The sequence below is a fragment of the Apostichopus japonicus genome, chromosome 4, assembly GCF_037975245.1.
Source record: "Apostichopus japonicus isolate 1M-3 chromosome 4, ASM3797524v1, whole genome shotgun sequence".
NCBI lineage: Eukaryota > Metazoa > Echinodermata > Holothuroidea > Aspidochirotida > Stichopodidae > Apostichopus > Apostichopus japonicus.
In genome coordinates, this window is record NC_092564.1 from 23,332,368 (window position 1) to 23,351,201 (window position 18,834).

The 18,834-nt window shown below is 37.3% G+C and overlaps 1 protein-coding gene across 6 annotated transcripts in view; it reads left to right on the plus strand.

Moving 5' to 3' along the window:
• The window catches only part of LOC139966844 (uncharacterized), an 84,409-nt gene extending 66,124 nt beyond the window's left edge, over positions 1-18,285 (plus strand). For 3 of the 6 annotated variants that reach the window (XM_071970256.1, XM_071970257.1, XM_071970255.1), the window contains exons 45-58: positions 358-522; positions 1,770-1,934; positions 4,011-4,175; positions 4,815-4,979; positions 6,035-6,211; positions 6,947-7,108; positions 7,836-8,000; positions 8,579-8,743; positions 10,198-10,365; positions 11,416-11,580; positions 13,259-13,423; positions 13,956-14,120; positions 14,922-15,071; positions 18,011-18,284. In XM_071970256.1, coding sequence (XP_071826357.1) covers positions 358-522; positions 1,770-1,934; positions 4,011-4,175; positions 4,815-4,979; positions 6,035-6,211; positions 6,947-7,108; positions 7,836-8,000; positions 8,579-8,743; positions 10,198-10,365; positions 11,416-11,580; positions 13,259-13,423; positions 13,956-14,120; positions 14,922-15,071; positions 18,011-18,153 — 2,285 coding nt within the window. In that variant the 3' untranslated portion in view covers positions 18,154-18,284. Of the gene's footprint in view, positions 1-357; positions 523-1,769; positions 1,935-4,010; positions 4,176-4,814; positions 4,980-6,034; positions 6,212-6,946; positions 7,109-7,835; positions 8,001-8,578; positions 8,744-9,973; positions 10,138-10,197; positions 10,366-11,415; positions 11,581-13,258; positions 13,424-13,955; positions 14,121-14,921; positions 15,072-18,010 lie in introns of those variants that run through there. The other 3 variants (XM_071970254.1, XM_071970258.1, XM_071970259.1) reach the window with 2 other exon arrangements.
• Positions 18,286-18,834: the final 549 nt, after the last annotated feature.

Genomic DNA, 18,834 nt, shown 5'->3' on the forward strand with positions numbered 1-18,834 from the left:
TGCCATACCTGTCTCTTCACGACTATCGTACTCTTTTCATCAGGAACTCATGTGATCAGTCCTTGCACTGTCCTTCCCGTGTAAAATAACAGTAATCACTAGTCATCCATGCAGCTTTGTCAGTCTCATAGATAAGTAAAAAAGGGCTTGTGGCTACTTCTTTGAGTATTCTGTTTCTTTCTGAATGCTAGTTAATTGTAGCTAAATGTCATAAATTGAAGCCTAAAATGTAGCCATTGTAGCTAATGAGATGTTTGGCTTTGTCTTACTCTCCACTCGAACAAATATCTCTCAAGAGTTAAAGAAAAAAGATGTTAAGAACAGAAGTTTGTAATATCTCTTTATTTTTTTTGACAGCCCCTGTTTGTAGTCAAGCCATCAGGATAGGAACGTGTGCAGGCACACTGCAGAGGTTTGGATTTAACCCTGCGACCGGCGATTGTCAGTCGTTTAGCTACAGTGGCTGCGCTGGGACCGCCAACAGATTCAATAGCCTTACCGAATGCCGACAGAATTGCAGAGGTAAAATTATCACATTTTTGTGACTGCTTTCGAGAGTTACTCCCTTCCTCCCCATCCCCATCTACCATGCTAGAAAGAAGGAATTATCAAATTTGATTGCATTGATGCACCCACTTTATAACAATTTAGGAAATCTTGCAGTTCTTTACTAACTAGTACCCGATTCCTGTGAGGACATTGACTTTGAATGTTTGTCTAAACTTGTAGAGTGTGTGACACCATCATGGTGAAGCAAGTGAGTAGTTAATTGAGTAAAAAGAAGCATTAGGAGAACTATAATATAAGTGTTTCATGTTTGTATCATGGTAAGCTAGTGAGTAGACAAGTGAGTAAACACCATGACTCATTCTGTAACTGTTCATCAGCTAGTAATGGTCACAGCATCAGGAAAATTACAATATAAGTGTTTCATGTTTGTATCATGGTAAGCTAGTGAGTAGACAAGTGAGTAAAAACCATGACTCATTCTGTAACTGTTCAGCCAGTGAATGGTCACAGCATCAGGAGAATTACAATATAAGTGTTTCATGTTTGTATCATGGTAAGCTAGTGAGAAGACAAGTGAGTAAAAACCATGACTCATTCTGCAACTGTTCAGCCAGTGAATGGTCACAGCATCAGGAGAATTACAATATAAGTGTTTCATGTTTGTATCATGGTAAGCGAGTGAGTAGACAAGTGAGTAAAAACCATGACTCATTCTGTAAGTGTTCAGCCAGTGAATGGTCACAGCATCAGGAGAATTACAATATAAGTGTTTCATGTCTGTATCATGGTTAGTGAGTTAGTAGACAAGTGAGTAAAAACCATGACTCATTCTGTAACTGTTCAGCCAGTGAATGGTCACAGCATCAGGAGAATTACAATATAAGTGTTTCATGTTTGCTCCCATATTTGTTAATGGGACTGGCTATTATACTGTCCCTTGTGTAATCAAAAAGCAGAAAATGTGTAAAATTGCAGAATTTTAATAAAATATTTGAAATATAGAAACAAAAGAATAGCAAGGAATATGAGGGATGACCGAGGACTAGAATTTGGAAGAAGTCTAAAAAAGTATAAAAAAAGCCTAAATAAATGAGAATTTTGTAACCATTAAAGAGTTTTTTCTTCTGGTCATTATCTAATGAATGCAAAGCTTTCTTGGGATCAAGAGTGCGCAGGGTTGTTGTTAGCTCGTCTAGGTTTCAGGTGAATCAGAAGTTGTAATTTACATAATTCCATTTTTATCCACAAAAATAATTTAGACGATGTCTGCACCCAGCCTCAAGCCTCAGGGCCGTGTGGTGTGTTCACTAACAGGGTCAGGTTTAACCCTTTGATCGGTGTCTGCCAAACATTCCTCTACGGTGGTTGTCTGGGGAACGCAAACTCATTTGGAAATAGCGCAGAGTGTCAAGCAAGATGTAATGGTAAGTGACGATAAATGACAGGGAAATTTAAAGGAATATTTAGCCGAGAATTGTTTTGAAACGTTTATCAAGTTAGGTCAGAATTTGTGCACAGGTCTCATACCACACACAGTCAATGCTATCAGCATGCAGAGAGCGACAGTTTTACATACTAACAGGTACATTCATTATGTTATTATTTACCATTAATTATGAAGGTTTCATTATTTATTCATACTGATTGCAGTGGATGATACCATCTATAACTATGTATTCTCTTAAATAATTTTTTTTTCTCTCGTTTGTAATGTGGTATTAAAAGTGAAATTTTTGCCTGTTTGGCTCTCCATGGGTGAACTCTGTCATCCTCTTGTTCCCCTTCCCTTTGTTCGCTCAATTTTCTAGACACAGGATGTAGAGCCAGTGGGCTACCTTATTTGCATAACCTCTCTACAACTGTAGGTCTGTAGTGTACATGAGCAACAGAAATTAGTCCAGTGATTATTTGGCCTTTTTTCTAAGAGATTGAAGGGTCATTTTCTTAGTATTTAGAGTATTTAGTAAGTTTTAGTAAGTGAGTAAGTTGTAAACACACTACATCGGGTACTGCTGCTCTCGCTTCCAAGGACTTGTATATATATTGTTACACTGAGTGAAGCAGTCAGTCACCAGTTGGGGCCATGCTGTTTGTTCACTATTCTGACCAAGATTTTAAGCTCTTCTATGAGAGCAAGTTTTAAGAATGAAATTTATTAATTGAAGAAAACTGATATTTTCTGGGGTTGATGGCAAGAGTTTCCTGGTTGTGATGACACTGCCTCCAAAGATGTCGAGGGTTCTGAAGGACGCTGGCTATCACCTTTAATTAATACTGGGCTGAGGCTGTTCTTAACAGTTCTGAAACATTTAAAAAAAAAAAAAAAAAAAACTGTGCTGTAATTACACTGATGAAACTGGATACGATTGCATTGTGCCGTATTTTGTACTGCTAGGACCCCTTCCACCACCGCCCCCCCTTTGGCGTGTCTCTTTTCAGTAATGAACTGTTAATTGACTCTATACATTATATTTACTCTGAATCACTGTATTGTAACTCTTTTCAATATTTTTCCGTAGTTCAATTTGCTATGCGTTACTCTTTATACAACTGCAGTGTAAATTACTCTATTTTCCTGTATTGTAACTCTCTTCTATAGTACTGTAATTTGCTATGCATTACTCTATTCTTTACAACTGCAGTGTAAAGTACTCTTATTTTCCTGTATTGTAACTCTATTCTATAGGACTGTAATTTGATATGCATTGCTCTATTCTTTACAACTGCAGAGTAAATTACTCTATTTTCCTGTGTTGTAACTCTATTCTAATGCTGCAGTATATTTTCTATGCAGCATTACTCTATTCTTTACAACTACAGTGTAAATTACTCTTATTTTGCTGTATTGTAACTCTATTCTAATGCTGAAGTATGATTTGCTATGCATTACACTATTCTTAACAACTGCAGTGTAAATTACTCTATTTTCCTGTATTGTCACTCTATTCTAATACTGAAGTATAATTTGCTATGCATTACTCTATTCTTAACAACTGCAGTGTAAATTACTCTATTTTCCTGTATTGTAACTCTATTCTAATGCTGAAGTATGATTTGCTATGCATTACTCTATTCTTTACAACTGCAGTGTAATCAACTCTATTTTCCTGTATTGTAACTCTATTCTAATACTGAAGTATAATTTGATATGCTTAACTCTATTCTTTACAACTACAGTGTAAATTACTCTTATTTTGCTGTATTGTTATTGACTCTATTTTTCTCTCCTTTTGTAATGAACTGTTGTAATGAACTCTATATTATATACTATTGTCTTAACTTACATTACTCTACTATATGTTACTTTACATTATATACCCTACAAAGCTTAGCTCTACTTTCTTGTACACCCTAATACTCTACTGTATTTTTTCTCGCTACCTCTATTTGACTTTTACTTTAGTCATTTCATTTGTCAACTACAGTTTTATACAGATCCTTAAAATATCCCGAGTAAAGCCAATCGTTCATTTTCTCCCTCTCTTCTCGTTGCTTCGCAGCCGATGTTTGTTCTCTGCCCCGCGATCCTGGTCGTTGTTCACTTTCCATGGCTGTCTGGGGATACAATACTGCTACCAGTAGCTGCCAACAGTTTATATACACTGGCTGTCTGGGAAATCCAAACAGATTTGCTAGTCAAGCTGAATGTCAGGCCAGATGTGAAGGTGAGAATACACCTGAAGAGATTTATACAAAACATACCCATGCAGAACTTTGGAAAAACTTGGAAACAAAATGACAATTCCTTTCCTCCACCCTTTAATGGAATTCCTGTTTAAAGAAGATTAAAGCTTCTCTCCTTACTCTTACCTCATGAAGGATAATTTTCTATGGGGAAGGGGGGGGTGGGCTTAAGACGTTTAAACCCATCACACTAGCATTTGGGATTCACTCAATAATAATAATAATAATAATAAATTAGATTTATAAAGCGCCTTACAATGTTAACAAACTCAAGGCGCTGGACATATCACCTAAATCTATGAATGAAACGAAACAAAAAATAGTAAACCTTAAAACAGTGAAAAAATAGCATGAATCATTAAAAAAACAGAAACGCCCTAACAATGTTAATACACAATAAAACAGGATAAGAACTAGTATAACAGCCTAAAACAAGGACAATTATTATCAAAATAAACTAAACAAATGAATTTTTCAGATTTTTCTTGAAAGTATTCACGTTAGTTATTGCACGTATATGAGATGGCAAGCTGTTCCACACCATTGCAGACGAGTTCGCCAACTTGGTTCCACTATCTACTGAACTGATTTCACTTTCACCTTTGTCTCCTTCTTTGCAGCGATTATATGTGATCAGCCTGAAGATACCGGTCCATGCTCTGCCAATCTGCAAAGATTCTCCTTCAACTCCGTGGACATGAGCTGTCAGTCGTTTTCATATGGTGGTTGTCTGGGAGGTGGAAATAGTTTTTCTACTTTAGCCCAGTGTCAAGGAACCTGTGAGAGTGAGTAGCCCAGTCTTTCCATCAGATAAGTGGGATGATATGGTATGTTATGTTACAATGTGGTCTTACAATGTAGTTGCTCAAAATAGTGCCACAAGAGAAATTGTTACTTTTATCCCCCCAAAAAATTTTGCAGGATTAGCAAGATCTACTTGTGGAGAGCCTTTACCATAGTAATTTTGTGGCTTCTACTGGTTTGGTTTTCATCTCTTATAATATCCTGGCAGCTCAAATCAATATGATGCAGGATGACAGTTTCTCACCCTCAGTAGTGGACTATTATATGGTAGGCTAGGAAGCCTACACCGACTGACTCTACTCTGAAACTGTGAAAGGCAAACTTAACTACATAAATTAATTTCACATTTTATCTGATAATTTCACCTCCCGCTCATCTCTTGATTAATTAGTCAAATTAAATAAAGCCAAAGAACTGATTATGAGACCTGATGATGTGGTTGACAATTCAGATCTGACCAAATCCTGAGTGATTTGCAAAGTCTATGGTGTGAAGCTGTGATAGCACTATGGATTGTCTTGTTGTATGCTTCTGACAGGTTGGCCATTGGTCGAAGAAGAGCTCAATCATAAAAATGACTAATAATGATTGATACTTAATTTTGACAAAGGCAGGTGTAACATCTCTTTAGAAAACTCTGTTTATAGGCACACTGTCTAAAATATGAAAGCAAGCACACTGTCCATAGAGTTGAAAATGATTAAATCATATTTATTGAGATTGGAAAGTAGTGAGTGCATTAACAGCTCCTAAAGGGGGACTTGAAGTCTGGGGTAAATTTTCCAGGTTTTGGTCCAACAGACTGAAAGGGAGGGGTGTGCAAGGTGGTGGGCGGGGGGGGGTTATATTCCTAATTACAACATGACAACCATATTTCAGGATTGGGACAGAATATTGCCATGGTATTTAATAGCAGTAATGATATGGACTTCCATACATTATTGTGTCCATCAGATTAGTGTCAGTTTATTTGTGTAGCCTGTCACTAACTCATTTCATGATACCCCCTCATCTCCTCCCCTTTTGTTTCACATAGCACCGATCATCGGTGACGCTTGTTCACAGACCATGGATGTTGGACCCTGTTCAGACACTGTTACAAGGTTTGCCTACAACCAAGTCTTAGGAATCTGTACGACTTTTACCTACGGAGGCTGTGGGGGAAACACCAATAACTTTGCCACCGCTGCTGAATGTAACCAGCGTTGTCTGGGTTAGTATCTTGGAAAATGTCAAAATCCTCTTCCTCGTCTGCTCTTCTTACTTGGGAGCAAAAAAGTTATAAATAGGTGGACATGGATGTAATGGCAACTGAGAAAGTTCGCCATTACGAATATAAGGCATTAATAGAGTAATATTATGTGGAGTCCTTGTACTTAAGCTATATATATTGGGCCAAATTATCTTTGTTCTTGGAGAAATTGAAAGAATTTCAGTATGTTACTGTCAGTTCATTCCTTTGGTGCTTAGATTGGGTTCCTTTGTAGCATTTAATCATCTCTACATTTCAGTTAATTCTGGATTCAAAAATAATTAGTCTTGTATAGTGCAGAATCCAACCTAAACACCCCCCCCCCCCCTCCCCCCTGCACTTGATTGGCTGTATCCTCTTGGTTATATTCAGTTTAGAGCATTCTGCTATTTATGTAAACCACTTTGTTGATTTGAGGTTCTAAGTCGCGAGCATTAGGCATTTAAATTTAGGGCCCTGGCCTGGTAATTTAGAGGACCAGTCTTCTTCAGTTAGTGCCCTGGCCTTGTAAATTCAGGGGACTGGTCTTCTGAATTCAGGACCCTGACCTTGTGAATTTGGGGTAATGGTCTTCTTGATTTAGGGCTCTGCCCTAGTGAATTTACAATGCTCAGCTCTAGATTTACATGGGTAATTTTCAAACAATTTTAAGACAATTATAACAGTGATGGCCTTCTTGTCATTCTCTATGATCAGTGGATGTCTGTGCCCAGAGCTTCTCCGTCTGTTCTGGTTCTGATACTGCATTTGGTTACAATCCTACACTGGGTACTTGTGTGCAGTTCCAGACTCTTAACGATTGTGGGATCACTGGAAACATCTTCACCACAGAGGCTGAATGTCAACAGCGATGTGTCGGTAAGTACCTCTCTAGTTAATTATATGATCTGCCTCCTTGATACAATTACTTGAAGTGTCGGTAAGTACTTCTCTAGTTAAAGGCATTGAAGACTTGCCCCAAACCTTGTGCCACGCTCTGAAAAAGTTAAACTTTCCGTTGCTTGCAAATGACGTTTTCTTCTTGTCGCTACAAAATGCAGACGGTACAGTAATGAAACGTGATACCTTGTTATCTTTTATCTAGACCTGAGATGTCCACGCTGCTATGTACACTGTGTTGTGGGTATTGACCATAGCTGTATGTATTGACACTAGTGTCTAATTACTGACGGTAGCATGCTGTGTTTTTTTTTTCTGGGATCGATGGTGGTGTCTAACTCTTCTGTTACACCTCATTTGAAACTAGGTCAGATTACCGGCATAAGAAGTTTCTTTGTCTTCACACCCTATAAGTATATAAGATCTGCCTCCTTCATATAATTACGTGATGACAGGTTACATTTGATCTTCAAGAACACTGCTTTGGGTGGAAACATGATTTTTTTTAAATGGTTAGTATACAAATTAATAGAGTAGGGCTAGACATAAGAGGCAGTGTATAATAATGGCATATAGCTGAGGCCTGCATATATCAGATTAATGTGAAGTCCTATGAGTTTTCAAAATCTAAGCTGCTTGATCTTCAAGGCACTGTTTAGTGTTTTGGGGGTTTTAACCATCTTTTCATCTACTTATGATCTTACAGTTCCTACCTGCAGTCAGACCATAGAGGCTGGAACCTGTGGAGGAAATATGGCGAGGTTTGCATTCAATACAGTTACAGGACAGTGTGAGGCCTTCACCTACACTGGTTGCGGTGGAAATGCTAATATGTTTACTACACTATTGGGATGCCAACAGACTTGCGAGAGTAATTATTCTGATTTTTTTTGCTTTAATACTTTACACCAATTTATTGATGAACTCAAGGCAAACAGATTACAATTATAAAACTATTCATTTCATTTCCATTTATTTTGTGGTTAACGAGTCATAGTAGCACAAACTTCTTCTTTTACCCTCAAGCCTAAATTTTTTTTTTTTTTTTTGAAAGTAGAAAAAACTGTTTGTAACGATATTGTTGCCCTTAAATGAGTAATTGATAAAACTTGAGTTATCTCATTAGTTTGGAAAAAGAAAACCCACAGTCAAACCACTGTTAAAATAATTGCAGAGAAAAGAAAATAATTGGAAACATTGGTTGACTAGCACAGAATGTGAATTCCTAAAATCACTTTGTTGTATCTTTAGTCAATCGTTTCTGGGTTTTCAAATCTCATTTTAACTTCCCTTTCGCTTTCTGCTGCTTACATAATTACAGGGAGACAACAATGACAATGCCTTCACTGGTTAACTCCTATTTGATTTTTATCTTGTAGATAACATGATGGTAAGTGTTTACATATCAGAAATGGGCTAAACTTTCTCATTTTTTCATTTTTTTTCTAGTTGATATTTGTGCCAGGCCGTCAAGTACTGGTCCCTGCACCAGTGTTCTCACTCGATTCAGTTACGATCCTAACACTCTCTCGTGTACCAGCCTCAACTATGGAGGATGTCATGGCACACAGAACCGTTTTGACTCGGAACTGGCTTGTCAAGAACGTTGTATAAGTAAGAGACTTTATGGAAGTAATTAAAGGCAGAAAATTGAATTTAGATGAAACTTTAATAAAAACACAAAAGAAACCCTGTAAAAGAAAACCACTCGTATCAGGCTAGTTTTCTATTGACCAGTTTTTTCTGTTTGATAAAAATGATACTTTGAAACATCTCAGGCTTATTAATAAGAGCGGCTGGCCTGCTTAGTCTAACACAGTGACCATTAGTTTAACCATATCCTAACACCTGAGTCTAACAAAGAGATCCTCAGATGCATAACAAAAACAATATAAGAAAAACATAGACTTTGATGGACTCGATAAAAACCATCATTTCGGATGTATTAGAATTTTGGCAAGGAAAAATGGTATGTCACCCAAGGTGCTCAGTATATTTTATTAAAAAGAACATTTTTTGGGTCGAAGCTCTTTCAAATTTATTGAACCAATACACTAGCAGTAACAATAAGGCCTGCACTGTTAGACTTAATGTAGATTTCAATAGATTTAGTAAAAGCCAAATATCTTGATACCGGAGTAATTACGTCGCTCTTCGCTTACCTGTCTCCACACAACTTTAGCACCAGGTTCTACTGCACCTAGAATGTCCTGATAACGTTCAAGCTGAATATCTTTAAAACCGGAGTAACGACTGTCATACTAGCACTCAGAACATTCTCCTTTTTGCGTGGCCGAGGGGACTATAACATATCAAGCCCGTCGAGATGTTTTTAATGTGTTTTGCGCTTTATAAGAACTGTATATTATTATTATTATTGTGAAGACTAAAATTCTGACTAAAAATTATCTTTCAACCTGATGAATGATAACAATGGTACAGGAGAGCAGGAATAAATAATAACATTGATAAAAACAATGCTGGTAATTACTACTATTGTTGTTTGTTTATTGCATGAACACTGCATCAAGTAGCATTAAAGATTAAAATAATCATTTGTGAGAATCACTACCCCTAATAGCCATTGATTGAATGCTCCCATTTTTACACCCATTGGTATTTTGTAAGCAGGATACAGATTCACTGTTTCAGTGAAGTTTCAACATTATATGTCATATAAAGATCATTTTGAAACCACTTTACAATTAATTAATTTAACCCTTTGTTTGACAACATATGTTTGTGCATTTGCTGCGGATGTTTCAGTGAAATTCCAACATTATATGTCATAATGAAGATTATTTTGAAACCAATTTACATTTAATTAAACACTTTGTTTTACAGACACAGATGTTTGTGCATTTACTAAGAATGTTTCAGTGAAATTCCACAATTATTTGTCATATAAAGATTATTTTGAAACCACTTTACATTTAATTAAAACCTTTGTTTTACAACAAATGTTTGTGCGTTTACTATGGATGTTTCAGTGAAATTCCAACATTATGTTTCATTATAAAGATCATTTTGAAACCACTTTACATGTAACTAAACCCTTTGTTTTACAGACACAGATGTTTGTGCGTTTCCTATGGATGCTGGGTCCTGTGGTACTCCTACCTCTGTCTGGGGGTACAGATCTGACATGGGGGTCTGTCAACAGTTCACATATAATGGCTGTGAAGGCAACCCGAACAGATTTACTTCTCAAGCGGAATGTGAAAATCGATGTGTTGGTCAGTATTCGATATAAGCTAGATGACATTAAGGGAGTCGTGCTATATATGTGTCTTGCATAGGACATAGAAACCTAGCAATATTAAGGTGAACCCCTCCATTCTTGGTTTGATTAGCCTGATTGAAACTTGCTGCAAACTTTATCAAATAAATTTCAAACCTTAAGGGTATTGATCAACATGAAGTTTGTGTATTCTCCTAAAGACTTGATTATGAAGCATAAATAAATGATCAAAGTTATTGATGGAATGCTTTATTGAACGGCGTGCCGTTCACATATCTATTCAGGAGGCAACGTAGTATCACATTTCCCCTCAAGGTGAATGTTTTTAAACACTATCCTACCATGGCAAACACTGTATTGATAGTAACACTAGGTGTAGGAGGTGGCCCATATATTAGTGTTGCCATCTGCAGAATGCGAAAGTGAATTTTTGATTCCTACCAGCTTGGCTGACTCATTCCAAATAGCCAGTTACTACTAACATGGATACATTTCATCCTTGAAAATGGCATCTTTGTAAAGACTTGTTTCTTTTAAGATTAAAAGTGATTTCTTTGTAAAAGGTCATTCTTTTAAGATTGAAAGTGACCTCTTTGTAAAGGGTTATACCTGTTAAAATTGAAAGTGACCTAATTGTCAAGGGTTGTATCTTTTAAGATTGAAAGTGACCTCTTTGCAAACAGTTGTATCTTTCAAGATAGAAAGTGACCTCTTTGTTAAAGGTATCTTATAAGATTGAAAGTGACCTCTTTGTAAAGGGTTGTATCTTTTATGATTCAAAGTGATCTCTTTGTAAACGATTGTATCTTTCAAGATTAAAAGTGACCTCTTTGTCAAGGGTTGTACCTTTTAAGATTGAAAGTGACGTCTTTGTAAAGGGTTGTACCTTTTAAGATTGAAAGTGACCTCTTTGTAAAGGGTTGTATCTTTCAAGAATGAAAGTGACCTCTATGTAAATGGTTGTTTCTTTTAAGATTGAAAGTGACCTTTTGTAAAGGGTTATATCTTTAAAGATTGAAATGATATATTTTCCTGTACTTTCTAGTTGATACCTGCGTTCAACCAGAAGACGCTGGGCCGTGCACCGGTACTCTGTCCAGGGTTCGCTTTGATTCTACCACTTTGCAGTGTGTGGCATATAACTATGGTGGTTGCTTTGGAAGTGCCAACAGCTTCAGCTCTTTGGCACAATGCCAGGATCGTTGTAACAGTAAGTACATCTTCACTTATAAGTAAACAATGTGACAGATTTTTGTCGCACTTTCTTCGGATGGAATGGTCTGGTGACTGGTCTTGTCTGGTCTGATATGGTCTTATCTGGATACAGGTTAATTGTGTGTTGTCTGATATGGATGGAATGGTCTGTTGACTGGTCTTGTCTGGTGTAATATGGTCTTATCTGGATACAGGTTGATTGTGTGTTATCTGATATTGATTGAATGGTCTGTTGACTGGTCTTGTGACTGGGTCTAATATGGTATTGTCAGGATACAGGTTAATTGTGTGTTATCTGATATTGATTGAATGGTCTGGTGACTTGTCTTGTCTGGTATAATATGGTCTTATCTGGATACAGGTTAATTGTGTGTTGTCTGATATGGATTGAATGGTCTGTTGACTTGTCTTGTCTGGTCTGATATTGTCTTATCTAGATACAGGTTAATTGTGTGTTGTCTGATATGGATTGAATGGTCTGGTGACTGGTCTTGTCTGGTATAATATGGTCTTATCTGGATACAGGTTAATTGTGTGTTGTCTGATATGGATTGAATGGTCTGTTGACTTGTCTTGTCTGGTCTGATATTGTCTTATCTAGATACAGGTTAATGGTGTGTTGTCTGATATGGATTGAATGGTCTGGTGACTGGTCTTGTCTGGTATAATATGGTCTTATCTGGATACAGGTTAATTGTGTGTTGTCTGATATGGATTGAATGGTCTGGTGACTGGTCTTGTCTGGTATAATATGGTCTTATCTGGACACAGGTTAATTGTGTGTTGTCTGATATGGATTGAATGGTCTGTTGACTTGTCTTGTCTGGTATAATATGGTCTTATCTGGATACAGGTTAATTGTGTGTTGTCTGATATGGATTGAATGGTCTGTTGACTTGTCTTGTCTGGTCTGATATTGTCTTATCTAGATACAGGTTAATTGTGTGTTGTCTGATATTGATTGAATGGTCTGGTGACTGGTCTTGTCTGGTATAATATGGTCTTATCTGGATACAGGTTAATTGTGTGTTGTCTGATATGGATTGAATGGTCTGTTGACTTGTCTTGTCTGGTCTGATATTGTCTTATCTAGATACAGGTTAATTGTGTGTTGTCTGATATTGATTGAATGGTCTGGTGACTGGTCTTGTCTGGTATAATATGGTCTTATCTGGATACAGGTTAATTGTGTGTTGTCTGATATGGATTGAATGGTCTGTTGACTTGTCTTGTCTGGTCTGATATTGTCTTATCTAGATACAGGTTAATTGTGTGTTGTCTGATATTGATTGAATGGTCTGGTGACTTGTCTTGTCTGGTATAATATGGTCTGATCTGGATACAGGTTAATTGTGTGTTGTCTGATATGGATTGAATGGTCTGTTGACTGGTCTTGTCTGGTCTGATATTGTCTTATCTAGATACAGGTTAATTGTGTATTATCTGATATGGATGGAATGGTCTGGTGACTGAGTCTGATATGGTCTGATCTGGATACAGGTTAATTGTGTGTTGTGTGGTAATTCAAAATTCTCCAAGTCAAATGTATACATTTGTTAATTACTGAAATATTCTGTCAAAGTTCAAACAATGGACACACACCCCCTCCCCACCCCAACTCTTATGTTCATCAGCAGTTTCTAAGAGACTTATTTTCGCATATCTGTTTCCAGCAATTCTGTGTCAGTTACCTCAAGACAGTGGACTGTGTACTACAACCACCCAGCCCTGGTATTTTAACTCGCTCACCAACGAATGTCAACAGTTTGAATACACGGGATGTCTTGGGAATCCAAACCGCTTCGATAACCGGGCGCTCTGCGAGGCACGATGTGGAGGTAGATGAGAAATTAGTTTAAAAATATGAAACTTAAAGTTTTATGATTTTATGAAAATCAGGAGTTTGGATCTGTCGTAGAAAGAAATGCTTCTGACTTTTAACTTTTCAATTATTTTCTTAAAATTTTGACTGTTGCCACTCCTCTCTTAAAGGACATTAGATAAAAAGTAATGCTCTTGAAAAAGAAGAAAAAATATATAATAATCATAATAATAATCACATGTTAAGAGGACGCTTCCAACAACCATAAAAAAAATATGTATGAAAAAAATTTAAAAAGTATACAGAACATTTACATTGAGTCATGATAAGTCACAGCTTCTTAGGAAAGGTACTTTCAGCTGACGAGTGAGCAGGTTAGAAATCAATTAAAATGATAGCTAAACTGGAAAACAATGACTAATTAATATATCTATCAATACACACAACAACAACAACAACCAGTTTCATTTTTTACTGCAGTGGTGAAATAATCATGTGATGTTTGATCCCCTGCTGAGCATTCTCTCTGTTTTTCTTACTCACAACAGTAGCCACCTGTAGTCAGCCGAGGGATCCTGGGCCATGTAGGGCCTTCACCACTGTATTTGGATTCAACCCTGTGGACGGTCTATGCCAGACATTCTCCTATGGTGGGTGCATCGGAGGTGCCAATCGATACAGCACAAGGGAAATCTGTCAGGACAACTGCGTCGGTAAGCAGTGCAGACTAAATGTATACCTGATGGTACTTAAAACATATATGGATATGTTGCAATTCTTCACTGAAATTTATCTTTTTTTCTGATTTGTAAAGTTTAACGATATGTTCAAACTTTCTAGCTGCCTCTCCATCTTTCTGTCGATATGTATTTAATATATATATATATATATATTGATATATATATATATATATATATATATATATATTTATATATATAAATATATATATATACATATATATATATATACATATATATATATATATATATATATATATATATATATATATATATATATATATATATATATATATATATTATATATATATAATTATTTATATTTTGTTTATTTATATTTATATAATTTTGATATAATTTATATAATTATATAATATTATATAATAATAATAAATTATATAATAATTTCCATTTCACACAAATACAGCAACTGTAAATGTTTACCGTGACTCAAGTGTGGGGTTAATTCCTATACTTCTTCCCAGACGGCATAGAATGGAATTCCATCGGTGTGTAAACCATGACATAATGATGAACAAGACTATTAATCACTTTGATTCCTGTTCATATGCCATATTTCCTGTTCCCACTACCCTGACAACATGGAATATATATATATATATATATATATATATATATTTTTGTGGTAGGTGTGTTGGTCCATGGCTATAAGGTCACTATAAGGTCACTTGAGATCAGGTGCACCTTGTTTTGATTGTTACAGATTTCTCTCCAAAATAACTGCAACATCACCGGTTTTCTTTTTACTTTGAACAGAGCTTCCCCCTTCCTGTCCGATTCCAACCATGGACAGTCCCTTCTGTGGAATTGCATTTTGTACTGGTGACAGCCAGTGTCAACCTGGACAATTGTGCTGTCCAAATGGATGTCCAACGGGCACACTGTGCTCAGAGGCGATCTTTGTGGGTAAGTGCCTTCATTTTTACTTCTAATTCATGCGGTTGTGTCAATGGCTCAGGCCTTTTTACAGAATATGCAGCGGCTTTAATTACTGTGCGCTTGTTACTGTTGATCACAGACATTGCTTGTATGGCCTTAAGTTTGCAACAGTTCCTGTTTACAGCGCCCTTTAACATCTCACAGAGGTCCTTGTTTGCAAGGGCTAAAGTTCAAAAGGGTCCTATATACTGTTCACTGTTCCCTTATAGTCCACAGCTTGACCATAGGTTGTTCCTGTTTACTGTTACCTTATAATCAATAGGGTGCCTTGTTAGCATGGCCCTACATTTTACAAAGAGGTCTGTTAACTGTGTCCTTATAAACAGTAGAGAGCCTTGTTTACATAGCAATAAGTTTACCAAGGTTCCTGTTCACTCTGCCTTCTTAATATAGTTTTGTGTAAAAGTAAGTTGGCCTGACGTTTCGATCCTAGCAGAATCTGTTTCAAAGGCTAAATGGCAAGGAATTTAGCCTTTGAAGAAGATCATTTAGCCTTTGTCATTTAGCCTTTGAAGAAGATCCTGCTAGGATCGTAATGTCAGGCCAACTTACTTTTACATAATTCTCCTACACAGGCTCTCTAGTGGATAAGCAGTTTGCTAACAGTTTTATTTTATTTAAATATAGTTTATCACAGAACTTTGCTGTATGACCATAAGTTGACAAAAGGTCCTGTTTACAGTATCCTGTTCATAGAGGGCCTTGTCAGCATGGCCATACGTTTACAAAGGGTCCTGTTTACTGTGCCCTTACAGTATAGTCCATAGAGGGCCTTGTCAGCATGGCCATACGTTTACAAAGGGTCCTGTTTACTGTGCCCTTACAGTATAGTCCATAGAGGGCCTTGTCAGCATGGCCATACGTTTACAAAGGGTCCTGTTTACTGTGCCCTTATAGTCCATAGAGGGCCTTGTCAGCATGGCCATACGTTTACAAAGGGTCCTGTTTACTGTGCCCTTATAGTCCATAGAGGGCCTTGTCAGCATGGCCATAAGTTTACAAAGGGTCCTGTTTACTGTGCCCTTATAGTCCATAGAGGGCCTTGTCAGCATGGCCATACGTTTACAAAGGGTCCTGTTTACTGTGCCCTTATAGTCAATAGAGGAGGGCCTTGTCAGCATGGCCATAAGTTTACAAAGGGTCCTGTTTACTGTGCCCTTATAGTCCATAGAGGGCCTTGTCAGCATGGCCATACGTTTACAAAAGGTCCTGTTTACTGTGCCCTTATAGTCCATAGAGGGCCTTGTCAGCATGGCCATAAGTTTACAAAGGGTCCTGTTTACTGTGCCCTTATAGTCCATAGAGGGCCTTGTCAGCATGGCCATAAGTTTACAAAGGGTCCTGTTTACTGTGCCCTTATAGTCCATAGAGGGCCTTGTCAGCATGGCCATACGTTTACAAAGGGTCCTGTTTACTGTGCCCTTATAGTCCATAGAGGGCCTTGTCAGCGTGGCCATACGTTTACAAAGGGTCCTGTTTACTGTGCCCTTATAGTCCATAGAGGGCCTTGTCAGCATGGCCATAAGTTTACAAAGGGTCCTGTTTACTGTGCCCTTATAGTCCATAGAGGGCCTTGTCAGCATGGCCATACGTTTACAAAGGGTCCTGTTTACTGTGCCCTTATAGTCCATAGAGGGCCTTGTCAGCATGGCCATAAGTTTACAAAGGGTCCTGTTTACTGTGCCCTTATAGTCCAAAGAGTGCCTTGTCAGCATGACCATAAGTTTACAAAGGGTCCTGTTTACTGTGCCCTTATAGTCCATAGCTAGGGCCTTGTCTGTATGGCCATAAGTTCACAAAGGGTCCTGTTGACAGTGCCGTCTTAGATTTCATAGAGACTCCTGTCTTGAGAGGATGATAGTCAATAAACAGAACAAAACGAGAGCAAAACCAAATACAAGATTTCTTTTATATATATATTTATATTTCCTGGTAATATGCATTGATGCCAAATTTGAGCTTGCTAAGCTTGCAAAATATTTCAGTAACAAATACTCGTTGTGAGACAGATTTAGATTTAATATTGCAAGACAGAAGAGTATACTTGTTAATGTTTTAGTGAGGTTAATACTTGATGACAGTGATGGTAAAATAACTTGAATATCGATGTTTGACATTTTAGGATATTTGTGAGCTTTACTGGTAAAAATCTGCTATTTTTTCTCCTTTGAAATTCAAGAAATGATTGACATCTATTGATCACTTAAATAATGGTATATAAAAATGTGACTGTCAGCTAGCCGTGATCAAAACTATCCATTATTTTACTTTAAAAGGATTTAATCCCAGAAGGGGTTCCCTTCCAAGGCAAACTGACCTTGTATATATTAAGTTTGTCATCAAAATGATCTTGCTTGGATTGAAAATTACTAGCAGCTCTAACAGTTTATGAAAGGCCAAACTTTGTTAAAGTTCAACTTTTTGTCATTGTTTTTTTGTGATAGTCAAATTTTTTGCTGCTACATTACCAAACATACAGAGTGTTGTTGAAACTATGATCACAAACGATTAAATTAAAGACTCTACCCACAGCATTTACGGTCAACAATTGCTGAATTAGTGATGCCGCTCAGATGTGAAGAATTTATTTACCTAACCACGTTGCTACATTGGCATCAATTTACTTGCCATGTGAAAACAAACATTCTTTGAAAAAGAAGCATTTTAAGTAACATTAAAACTGTCCCTAAAAATGTTCCCTTATGGTTTATATATATGCAGTATTATATCAGCACATCAGATGCCTTGTAAGGCTGTAAGGTAAGCAAAAAATACTACAAGCAATGTTTTATTTCTGGTTACGTTCAACTTTATACAATTTTCTCATTTTCTGTTGTTGTTTCAGTAATTGTTGTTGCTGTTGTTGTTATTTTTTGTTGATTTTGTTTTGTTTTTGCTTCCTTTAGCTGTGAAAGCTGGTACATGCCCCAGTCCTCCGTCCGTTGATCCCATTCAGTGTAATCGTTTGTGTGAGCTGGACGCTCAGTGCCCTGGAGATACCAAGTGCTGCTACACGGGATGTGGTACCTCATGCATGACCCCGGAATAGACATGGATCAACAGAATGGGGTGGGGATTGGGGGTAAAGACATGTGTTAGTGTTAATTGTACCTCATGCATGACCCCGGAATAGACATTGATAAACAGTCGTACAGAAGAAGGGGGTGGGGATAGGGGGTCGTACAGAAGAAGGGGGTAGGGATAGGGGGTAAAGACATGTATTAGTGTTAATTGTACCTCATGCATGACCCCGGAATAGACATTGATAAACAGTCGTACAGAAGAAGGGGGTGGGGGATAGGGGGTCGTACAGAAGAAGGGGGTGGGGATAGGGGGTAAAGACATGTGTTAGTGTTAATTGTACAACATGCATGACCCCGGAATAGACATTGATAAACAGTCCTACAGAAGAAGGGGGTGGGGATAGGGGGTCGTAGAGAAGAAGGGGGTGGGGATAGGGGGTAAAGACTATGTGTTAGTACTACTTCCCCTGCAACATGTTTCTTTTCACACTACTGGAGGAGGTAACCTACATTTTGACTCCTTTTTGAAACTGTGTGGGGAAGGGAAGATAGTTACCCCTCCCCTCCCCTCCCCCCATCCTTAAATTGGACAGTACATGTAGTTATATACATAATTGTATTTGTAAAGTATATTTACATGGGTACCATATTCCCTCTTTTTATTTCTGTTAAATTGAGTTTAATAACCAATGCAGAAACTAGAATAC